The sequence below is a fragment of the Pelodiscus sinensis genome, chromosome 9, assembly GCF_052426305.1.
Source record: "Pelodiscus sinensis isolate ZL-2025 chromosome 9, ASM5242630v1, whole genome shotgun sequence".
NCBI lineage: Eukaryota > Metazoa > Chordata > Testudines > Trionychidae > Pelodiscus > Pelodiscus sinensis.
The window spans coordinates 60239596-60251428 of NC_143060.1; the positions used below are offsets into that span (position 1 = coordinate 60239596).

The following is an 11833-nucleotide window of genomic DNA, read 5'->3' on the forward strand; positions in this document are numbered from 1 at the left end:
ACAGCCCCATGTTTCTATCCCCCGCCTTCCAGCTAGGCTTGGGGTGCTGGACATGCCCAGAAAGTGCACACCTGCACTGATGTGTGGCTGTGCCTGGACGTTTGGATTTCCAGCCTCATGTTCTCCTTACCAATGGTCATGCTGCACAGGGTGACCACTGTGGAGCCCTCCTGCAAATGGGTGGCCTTCAACACGTGGAGCAGAGACAGGTAGAGATCTCGCTGGGTCACATCTGACTCGTCAATCTCCAAGAGCCTTTCTGCAGCAATCCAGAACTTTGTCAGCTCTTCCCCTGTGGGTCAGAGACACCGCAACAATGGTGAAGGGTGGGGAGAGAAAGAGCAAGTGAGTGGAGTGCACAGGAGAGTCAGGGTAGGAGGCGTTCCCTGGAATCATTGCTGATGAGACAGGAGGTGCTATTCTAAAGGAGAGGCCTTTGAGCAAGCTGTAAGAGGGTAAAGCATAGAGATGGGCCAAAATGGTGTATTTCAGCTCCATACTCCCCCCCCCCCTCCCCTGCAGCTTGGGGGTATTTGGAGATACCTGGTTCTTATCCAGGATTGTTTTCAGAAGAGCATTCTGTTACCCACTCGCTTATTCTCCCTGGCTGTCTAGACTGGCAAGTTTTTCCACAAAAGCAGCTGCTTTTTGGAAAAACTTGCCAGCTGTCTACACTGGCCGCTTGAATTTCTGCATGAACACTGACGATCTCATGTAAGAAATCAGTGCTTCTTGCGGAAATACTGTGCTGCTCCCGTTTGGGCAAAAGTCCTTTTGCACAAAGCTTTTTTTTTCCGGAAAAGCGTCCGTGCCAATCTAGATGCTCTTTTCCGCAAATGCTTTTAACGGAAAACTTTTCTGTTAAAAGCATCTGCGGAAAATCATGCCAGTCTAGACATAGCCCCTCTGTTTCACACAGGGTGTATCTGCATGGGGAGTTAAGGGTGTGAGTCCCAGCTGGTGTAGGCACACGGTAGCTCTCATCCAGCTTGCATACAAACCATGTGGACAAGGTTGTGCTGACGTGGCTACACTTCTCTTTTTGGATGTGAGTGAGTATGTGTTACATTTCAACAAGTTGGGAACCACGTCCCTCGCTCCAAGTGTAAACTTAGCCAGGGTCCATCTAGTTCTATATGCGGCTTACCGTTCCCTATCCCAATATCCAGCTGCAGAGCTGGCCACTTGGCACAGATGGATACATGGGGGCAGTAGGAAGGAAGCTCTCTGCAGTCACCTGCCATTCCTTGGATGAAGGAACGAAAGCGCCACATTCCCCTGCTGCCGCTAATGCACTTTTCGAGCAGCCACTGATCTGCCCTCGTCCATTTCAGCATCTGAGCTGCACGAGAAAGTGAAAGGCATCCTATCAGACAGTACTTTGAGCATATGCAAGCCCATCCCCGGTGGAAATTCCAGTAGCTCCCACTGGAATCCTTCTACAGGTCTCTGTGACTTTCTGTTCCAGAACCTAGTTGCCAGCGGGAACAAATAAGAGCCGGTTGCCAATGCTCCACTGGCATTCCCACTGGGAATACCCAGTATATGGACCTGGAAAGCCCCACACGCGCCCTCCAGACCCAGCTATCCCCTTCCCCTCGTCTCACATCCTCCTTTTCCATTTCCATTGATTATTTCAACTGGGAATCCCCTTCAAACCTTCCTGTTATCTAATATTAATGTAGGTGGCAAGAAAAAGCCGGGGAGGCAGAGGAAAGGTTGAACTGGAGTGACCTTTGCTCCTGGTGACTTTGTAATGCAAGATGAACATGGCTCCCCTGCCTTCACAGCTCTTCTGACAGTCTCGCGCTAAAGCTTGTGTTGAACCGCATGGACCAAGTTTATCCAGGTTAGGCCAGGATGCCTAGATCTTGTGCTGCTATAGCCAGTCGGGAGTTAATAGGCAGAGCAGCGGCTTCCCCACCTGCAGGGAATTGTTTGACCTGGGCTAAAAGGCTGGAGCTCAGAGCGGGGCTGTGGTCCGGGGAGGACTGGACCTGCTGGGAACTGGGAGGCGACAGTGCAAAGGGCTAGAGCTTCCAAGGACAAAATGCTGGAAATAATTGCTCTTTCAGAGGGGCATGAGTGGTGGGTCAATGGAGGGCTGAAGGAGGCAAGCCCCCAAGCCCCGCCCCTTCTGCCTGAGGCCATGCCCCCCTACAGGAGCCAAACCTCCAGCCCCTCTCAGGAGCCTCCCCAGCTCTGGAGTATGGGGCGGGCGCACTGCCCTAGTGTCCCCAGCCTCAGCATGTCTGAAGCCTGAGATCCATGCTGAAGCAGGGGGCGTTCTGGGGCCATACCTGAGTTTGGGAAGACATTGCCTTCCCTCCCCTCTTACACCCACCGCCCAGGAGAGAGGCCTGCAGGCCGATGGAGGCAGGAAGGGGCTGAGGGAAGCACATCTCACCTGCTTAGTACGGGGTCCCTGGGCTGGAACCCAGAGGAGAGGGAGGCCCCGGGGTCCCTCCCTGCCTCCAACAACTTTCCATTTCCCTGGTAAGTGGGCTGCAGCCCTCGTGCTTTGGGTTAAACACTAGGGCCCAGACTCAGACCTGCTGTACCTATGACACAGACTGGCAGGGACACAAGCTAGGGCACTATTGTGTAAGTGCAGGACATGGCAGACAAGCAAGCGATAAGCTTTTTGGTGAGCTCTCATGACTCACCAAACCCGCCATACGTCAGTGGGACTCCTACTGGCATATACCATTGGTTTCTATCTTGGATTGGCCACCAGATACATTTTTAAATGGCCGCTGCTCCTTCAGAGGAGGAAAAAAACTGGGTCATCTCCGGACGTTTATAAGAGGATTCTTTCAGCATCATGGGCCAGTCCACCTCTGGCTGCAACTTGCATCATGATTTCAGGGATAAATTGACTGGCTGGTGACTTGAATAGCAATGTGCATGTTAGACAAATGCCGGGAATGGTGTAAGTGGTAAAGAAGGGCAACTTGCAGCAATTTAACACTTAGCCATGGGCGTGCAAAAGGCACATAACTTATTGAGAGGGGAGAGAGCTGGACTATAGCTGAAAAACTAACTATAACAAGTCCTTTCATTTTGTGCTGTGCTCTTCTGGTATTTGCTTTTTCTACCCTCTGTTTGCACCCACCCTGCATACTCATGCTGTCAGAGTCCCCTTTGTGTAACCTCTGTTGATAGACCAAACTAGCATCCTTAGCACAGAATGATCTCACATGTGTCGTAGTTATGGGGCTGGTTGTGAAGGTGGAATAACTGCAGATAAAAAATCAGGGTCACCCCATTGTTCATGTTCAGAGCAGCTGAGTGATTCTCAGATGCACTACCAGCAAACCCGTTCCCTCCAATATTTGCCTGTAGAGAGGAGCATGAAAAGTAGAAATAATATGATCTTTTTATGTGTTAACTGACCTGGAATCACTGAGACACAATAGATTCCTCGGGTGTTAAGGCCCAAAGGGACCATTTGGAGCTAGTTGGACTTTCTGCACAACACAGACCAGATTACCTCTACACTGCAATGCTATTTCGGGATACCAGAGCACCCGAAATAGCTATCCTGCATCTTCACAGCAAACCTGTTATTTCAAAATATAATGGGCTCCCTGTTTTGACATCCCTGTAAACCTCATTTCACGAGGAGAAACGGACGTTTTGGAATAGCGGGTTATTTCTAAATTTGGGGCTGTGTTGAAAGTGCCAAAGGACAAAATAAGCTATTTTGAAATAAGATTGAAATAAGCTACGCAATTTGTGTAGCTCAAATTGTCTTATTTCGAGCTACATTGTAGTGTAGACACATCCCTAGTGATTCCTGCGTTGTCCATCACTAGCCAGCGCCTCTCTTTTAGAAAAACGTCCACTCTTGATTTAAAGACTCCCAGACTGTGAGTTGCTACAATAAGCAAAGCCTCTTTTCAGCCCTTCCCCACAATTTACCAAATGCTTTTTTCCCTTACATGAACAAAACCATGTAACAAAATGCCACCATTTTATAAGCATAATGACCTGGTCCAGCATGTGCCACCAGCTCCTCACACCTCAGTTACCACCACCAGAAGTGAGCGCTTGACCTTACCGGAGCCAGGACACGGCACTGGTGATGTGCCAAATTAGAATGTTTGTGTTCAAGGTCACCTTTGCTCACCTGCCTCCTTGGATCTAATGAAGCTGAGAAGCTCCTGACAGAGAATGTAGTGAAGACACAGGTTGGTTTTACAGAAGTGCGTCAGCCGGTACTTTTCCATCCAAGTCATCAAGCCTTTGTACTTTGGCACCTGTATTCCCCCCAACGATTGATCAGACAGTGAGGAATGAGTTAACCCTGGTGTAACTCCGTTGACTTCATTAAAGGAGAACCTGCTAGGGTGAGGGGCCTGTCAGACTCTCAGGGCTCAAAGCTTTGTAGAATTTGTTTTTCGTGACCTTTTCAGGATACTGAACATGTGGGGGGACAGAAACCCCATGGATCCCATTGGGGTTACACCTGAGGGAGGGGGATTTGCTCCCTGTCAGTGAAGCGGAGGGGAGGAAGAGGTGGTGGTGATGCAGCTGGATCACTGGGGAAGAAGTGAGAACAGGAGGAGTGCCAAAGCGCGAGCAGATCCTGCTGGTGGCCATGGAGAGGAGAGATGCTGCAGGGAGTGGTTGAGGTGAATCCCCCTGGCTGTGCAAAGACAGGCCTATCGTGTCGGAGGATAGAATGTTTGGCTCCCCACTGTTCTACTGAATTCAATGAAACTTCTGCCCTGTAAAGTCAATGGGAGTCTTTCAACCCCAGGGACCGTTTCCAGGATCAGGGCCTTGGTCACTTGTGCTCCTGATTGTAGCCAGAGTTCACAAAGAACATGACTCCGCCTCTTAAAATATAGCCCTTAACTGAATAAACATGAGGAGGGGCAAAAAGGAAGGAGCACCACCCCTGGGAATCTTAAACCCTATGGGTGCATCTAGACTAGCAAGATTTTGCGCAAAAGCGGCTGCTTTTGTTCAAAAACTTGCCAGCTGTCTACCCTGGCCGCTTGAATTTGTGCAAGAGCACTAACTTTGTAATGTACAAAATCAGTGCTTCTTGCACAAATACTTTCATGCTCCCGCTCGGGAAAAAGCCCTCTTGTGCAAGAATACTTGCGCAAGAGGGCCATTGTAGACAGGGAAGAACTGTTTTGCGCAAAAAAGCCCCAATGGCTAAAATGGTGATCGGGGCTTTCTTGAGCAAAATCGTGTCTAGACTGGCCACGGATGCTTTTGCGCAAAAGCACTTTTTGTGCAAAGGCATCTGTGCTAATCTAGACACGCTTTTGCGGAAATACTTTTAACGGAAAAACATTTCCGTTAAAAGTATTTCCGCAAAATCATGCCAGTCTAGATGCAGCCTATATGTTCTTCCCATCCCTGGTATTGTCCCTCCCTCCCACACCCCTCCCTTTCAGGAGAGAAAGTCTCAGAGTGCTACTGTTATTGCCTCACCAGATAGCATGGTAGCTCTGGCCACAGGAACCACTGGCAAATGTGGGCCATGTAAATGGGTGTCTGACCAAAGACCTATAAAGGAAGAACAGGGGAGAAGTGAGTGACATTGGGGTGGGGGAAAGGGGCTGACTTGTAGAGTCAATAAAGCAGAGGGTAATAAACGGCCCAAGGGCTGGACACAGTTTGCCAGTGTTATCCCCTGCTAGGCTGCCACTGCTGTATTTACTTGTGCCTCTCCAGGTACAGGAGCTTGCAGCTCCCATTGGCCACAGATCGCTGTTCCTGGTCAATGGGAGCTGCAAGAAGCGGTATCCTGGTTTGTGCCACTTCCTGCAGCTCCTATTGGCTGGGAATGGTGATCCACGGCCAATGGGAGCTGCAAGCCCCCATACCTGCAGACACACTTAAATAAAGTGGCGACCTACCAGGGGCTAACCCTGGCGAACTGCCTCCGGCTTATTGCCCACCTCTGCCAGAATTCATACCAGGAAAGCTGCCTTTCCCATAGACCATCATCCCCACTTATTCTTCCAAGTCCTGCAGAGTCCTTCCCGCCTTTCTTGGGAAGCACATGCTCTCTTCATACAAAATTGTTAATAATAATGAGCCAGCTGTTTAAAGGAGAAGAGATGCTTCCTTCCCCGTGGTTCTGGGGCTCAGCCTGTGGGCTGTTACGTGTTTGTATTGCAGCAGGGCCTAGGTTCCCCTAGCGTACCAAGTGTTGTACTTACATGGAGTGAAGGAAAGCTGGGACTTGAACTCAGCCTTCCTGAGGCTTAAACCCACAAGTTCATTCCTTCTCTTCTGAGAATGCTGTCTAGGGGAGCCAACTGCCACCATGGGCCCCTGGGCAAGGGATGTGGGTAGGGTTGCCAGATGGTTTCAACAAAAATACAGGACACACTTGACATTACATCACAATCTACATTACAGCTTATTTAGAAAATACCGGACATTTCTATTTTCTCATTTATATTTTCTCAATTTGTTTCCCGACCAGAAAGCTCAAATACTGGACTGTCCGGTTCAGAACTGGACACCTGGCAACCCTATGTGTGGGAGGCCGGCTCTATGCTCCTGGGAGACGTGGGGCCAGAAAGGGCGGGCCTGAGGGCCCTCAGTGCCACCCGGAACATGATGCCGCCTCCAGCCCTTAGATCTACTCAGAGTGTGCACGGCACCATGCTCCAGTGGTGATTTAAAGGGCTCAGGACTCTGGCCATCGCTGCTGCTGCTGCAGTAGCAGTGGCAGTGACCGGGAGCCTGAGGTCGCTTTGAATCAGTGGGCCCTGGGGCAACTGTCCCCTTCCACCTCTCCCCTCCTCCATTGGCCAGCCTGGCTGGCTCTATCCTGCTAGGCCCAAACGAGCTCCGGAGTGGCTGGGAAGTTCGGAAAGGGATCCCTAATTCCCACAAGCAGTCACACTCTGTTTTGCATCTCATAAGACAACACCACTGGCAATTCAGCAATCGGCCTGAGTCCATATGTCTACAGTGCTATCCCATAGCCCTGTGCCCCCTCAGCCTAAGCCAGCTGAGCCTGGAAGACATCTTGAATTGTCAAATTACCTCATCTTTGGGATTCAGATTGCAATTTATTTGTTTGTATATATTTGCTTGCTTTAACCTTCTTATTTTCTTTTTCCTACTTAAGCAATCTTTAAATGACTGCATTACAGGATTGGCTACAGGTGTTGTCTTTGGTGTGAGATCTAAAACCCACATTGATCTGGGATAAGTAGCTGGTCTCTTAGGACTTGGAGCAACCTGAATATTTTGTGATTTTTTTTGGAGCAAGTGACCATTTATCACTAAGTCCAGCTTGCCTGAGTGGAGGATCTAAGGGTACTGTCTGTGACTATGCACAGTCCTGTGGCATCTTAGTGACTAACAAACCTATTATATCATGAGCTTTCGTGCGTATAACCCACTTCATCAGTTGAGCTGGAGTGGAGATAACAGAAACCAAAGAATAAATTTTAGCAAAAGCAATTACCTGTCAATTGTAGGACCAGTGTTAATTAAGCTAATTGAGTCAGGCTGGATGTGTCCCATTCATAGCTTTTGATGTGTAAATGTGAATATCAAAGGCAGGGGAAATTGCTTTTGTAGTGGGTTAACCAGTTAATATCTTTATTCAAGCCCAAGTTGATAGCGTCGAACTTGTAAATGAACTCCAGTTCAGCAGTCTCCCTCTGTAACTGGGTGATAAAATTCCTTTGTAGAAGAATGGCTACTTCTACATCCATGACTGAGTGACCAGGCAGATTAAAATGTTTTCCACTCACGGTTGTGAGCCACTCCAGAAAGCCTGACACAGACGCTACATGCAAAATTAAGATGTGTGCTGTGTGCTGCCCAAAGTACTGCTTGGGTAATTACATTCTTCCTATCTAAACAATCCTTCTTACCCCATATTTAGCTTGAAACAGCTGGAAAAACTACATCTAAAGATGCATGCCCATGGAGCAGGTGTAAGGGTAGCTCCCAGAGCTGTGCCGGTCTCAAATCACAGGGTTCCCTACGATCTGCAAACTCACAGGAGGGAGGGGAGAATATGCTGAGATCCAGAAAGCAAATGAGCTAAATTGCAAGATGGAAACTTACGGGGAGATTGAGGAATGTGTTGAAAAAATCTACAAAGACTTCATCTTCCAGCAGAATCAACAGCTCTGTGGAGGCTATGGTTGCTAGGGTAGGAGAAGAGAAATGGTTACCTTGCTTTTGTTAGAGAGGCAGAGAAACTGAGCCAAAAAAAAGAATGTAAGAAAGCTATGATAGCCCCCTAGGGAGCGTTGTATATGACCCCTCCTTCTGTGCTAATCTACAGGAGGTATATACATGTGTTACTACCACAATTTGAGAGCTTACACTCAAGCTGCAACTTATACCTCTAGTTCTGGAAGTCCCCAGTTCAATCCCTGGTGATCATCATACAAGGAAAGGCAATTGTTTAAAGTGATTCTTAACAAATTCCTTCTAACTCCAGTTTTTAAGAAACACAAAAGGAGGAGATTGTTTAATAGACTGGATAACCATGACACTGAAAACTGTGAATACTTTCACACAGAGGCTTGGGAAAGGGGGACAGATTCCCTCACGGTATGCTGTGAAGCAATACCTACCACAGGTCAAATTAGTCAGGTGTTACGAACTCTGGGATACGTCCCAAAATAGGATAGTGCCTGACCTGGGTTACTGCCATGCCAATGTGGACACAGCTGTGACTCTAAACACCCCTGTGTTCACACACTACTGCAAAGTGTGTAGGGGGGACAGATAGCTCAGTGGTTTGCGCATTGGCCTGCTAAACTATTGGTGGTTAGTTTAATCCTTGTGGAGGCCATTTAGGGATTTGAGGCAAAAATTTGTCAGGGATGGTACTTGGTCCTGCTGTGAAGGCAGGGGACTTGACTCAATGATCTTTCAAGGGCCCTTCCAACTCTAGGTGATAGGCAATCTCCATAAACTCAAAAAAAATGTTTGTACAAACTATGCCTCATAAAGTGTCATTTGAAAATGAATAGTAGGTCTATAACCATCCATACAATAATGTGGAATAAATAAGGAAGTGTTATTTTCCAGAACCAGGGGTCATGCAATGAAATTAATAGACACAGTGCTTAAAACATATGAAGAAATACTTCTTTGCACAATGCATAGTCAGCCCATGAAACTTGGTGCCTGGGGATGATGTGAAAGCCAAAAGCATATCTGGGTTCAAGAATTAATTAGATACATCCATGGAGGATAGATCCATCAATGGTTATTAGTCAAAATGGTCAGGGATGCAGCCCCATGTTTTGGGTGTCAACCAACCCTCCGACTCCCGTAGCTGGAACTGGCCAACAGGGGATGGATCACTCAATAAACTGCCCTGTTCTGTTCATTCCCTCTGAAACATCTGGCGCCACCTACTGTTGGAGGATAGGCTATTAGGCTGGATGGACCATTGGTCTGACCCAGTATGGGCAGTCTCATGTTCTTACATTCTTACACTGGTCATTAATATCATTGTAAATGCATGTTGAACCCTAATTTGTGAAGTTCTGAGTTCCCTCTGCATAATCTTACTAGAAGATGTGTAAGAAGACAGTCAAGGGAAAGGTGATAAGCGTGTCCATGCTAGACAAAGAAATGAGGATTTACCTGAGTTTATATCCAAGGTGGGCAGCCTGGAAGCCTCATGAGGCCCATTGGCGTTCTATGTGTGGCCTGTGAGACATTTCGTTTACTGTTGCCCACACACAAGGTTGCCAGGTGCCTCTGGTTTTTCTATTGGTATTGCTAAATGACACACACATAGAGCAAGGGCACATGAAGTGAGCATATTGCATAGCAGGAATTGTGTACCTTACACCGATCTGCCCAGTCTAATATAGACCAGGCCTCTGAGCCCTAGTCTACACTAGGGCTTTATTTCGAAATAACCCCCCTTAGGTCGAATTAATAAGCGGAGCGTCCACACAACCAAGTCGATTCTTTCAAAATAACGGGCCACTTGTTTCGAAATCGGTACTCCTGCTTTCCTCGGGGAATAACGCTAATTTTGAAATTGTTTTTTCAAAATAGCGGTAGTGTGTCCACTCTGGTTCTGCTATTTCGAAATAACGACTCCCCTGGGTAATTTGAAGTAATTACTCCCCGGTGCTTTCTGGAGCTCTAAGTCGAGTAGTGCGTCCACATTAACAGAGCCTGATTTTGACTCGTCCCCATAGTGAGGACACACTATTTCAATTTTGTTGCTTTGGGAGTTATTAAATTAATTGGAGTTATTTCAAAATAGTTTCCTAGTGTAGCCATGCCCAGAGAGGTATTATTATCCCTGTTTCACAGACTGGAAAGTGAGGGACAAAGGCAAGAAGGGCACCTAGAAACTGTGCATTCCAAATGAATGGATACTCCTGAAAAGCCGAGATCACACAGCAAATCTGTGCCAGAGGCAGGAACAGAACCAAGCCTAACTCACCAGCCTTTTTGCTCATGTTTCCTCTGTCCTGGAGCTCTTTGCTGTCACTGCCAATCCAGACCATTCTAGAGGGAGTCGCCCCTTTGTGATGCGTTGGGATTGCTGCTCTGCAAGGTTCTGCACCCACCTGGCACCGACTGGTGGAGGTGCCATGCTACGCCGTGGAGATCCATGTGTATTATCCCCTCGTGGATTCCAGATCAAATCTGCTAGTCATTTCTTCAACTGCAAGCCCTATGAATATGCCTTGTTAACCCCAGAGTCAAGCTGGGGATGTTCCGTCTGAAGCATCAGTCCCTGTAAGAAAGAGTCAGTAGACACAACATAGGCCCTCTGCTCGTGCTCCAAGATGCCTTGCTGCCAACAGAACAATGCAAGGAGTATGCACTGTCAATCTGGAGAGGCAGCTGAAAGCAAGTCCCAGAAGGACAGGGAGATGAAAAAGGAAATGCCAGGCAGCTGCAGAATGGTGAATTCCACTGCAGAAATGCTGAATCCTGTGCAGAAATACATCGGGCTACACTCATCTTGAGCATAACCCTATTATGGCATTAGAGTGAGGATGAATCTGGTCTATTGCTATTTCTGCCCTTGGCTGGAAACAAGAACTACCAGAAATGCTCCAGTTTTATGGGCCCTTTCTGGTAGTTTGGCAAAAGCTCAGATAAGCCACCAAACGTAGTTTCTTATCAACCTGGACCTCCAAACTTTCTGAGGTTCTCCTCTCGTGAATACAGTACATACATAAAAGCAGCAGGCTCTCTCTCCCCTGCATACCAAACCTATACAATTTATTTATAACTTACAGTGTCTTATCTGAGCTTTGAAGCACAGCAAGGATTTGGGTAAATGAATTGGACTATGCTGTGAAACAGAATGCTTACCGGCTGACAATCTATACATCATGTTAAAATGCAGGCCAGGATACCCTGAGAATGTTCGTGTGAAAAACTTGAAAAACAACAAATAGTCTAGTAGCACCTTAAAGACTAACAAAACATGGAGATGGTATCATGAGCTTCCATGGGCACCCCTTTGAAGCTTTTGAATGTTCCTGTGAAATGGCTAAGAGCAATTTGTGTTTCATGACAGCAGGTGGCACTGTTAGATTAGAAATACTAAACTCAGCACTTTTTGGAATTGTGTTTTGATTCTTGGTATCCCATTACATTGGATCCACCAGCAGAAAGATGGGAATCATTAATGTAAGGTTACTCCATTTGAGTCTGGCTTCCTATTCTTCCCTCTCGGAGTTAGATGTAGCAAAAGCCTCTGGCTGTGTCTAGACTGGCAAGTTTTTCCGCAAAAGCAGCTGCTTTTACGGAAAAACTTGCCAGCTATCTACACTGGCTGCTTGAATTTCCGCAAGAGCACTGACGATCTCGTGTAAGAAATCAGTTCTTCTTG

The 11833-nt window shown here is 47.4% G+C and overlaps 1 protein-coding gene across 1 annotated transcript in view; it reads right to left on the reverse strand.

Moving 5' to 3' along the window:
- Positions 1 to 10473, reverse strand: part of RGSL1 (regulator of G protein signaling like 1) — a 36515-nt gene extending 26042 nt beyond the window's left edge. The window contains exons 1-6 of the mRNA XM_075936793.2: positions 10427 to 10473; positions 8065 to 8147; positions 5455 to 5529; positions 4133 to 4262; positions 1238 to 1342; positions 131 to 292 (exon numbers count right to left, since the gene is read on the reverse strand). Coding sequence (XP_075792908.2) covers positions 131 to 292; positions 1238 to 1342; positions 4133 to 4262; positions 5455 to 5529; positions 8065 to 8147; positions 10427 to 10442 — 571 coding nt within the window. The 5' untranslated portion in view covers positions 10443 to 10473. The remainder of the gene's footprint in view (positions 1 to 130; positions 293 to 1237; positions 1343 to 4132; positions 4263 to 5454; positions 5530 to 8064; positions 8148 to 10426) is intronic.
- Between the last annotated feature and the right edge of the window lie 1360 nt (positions 10474 to 11833).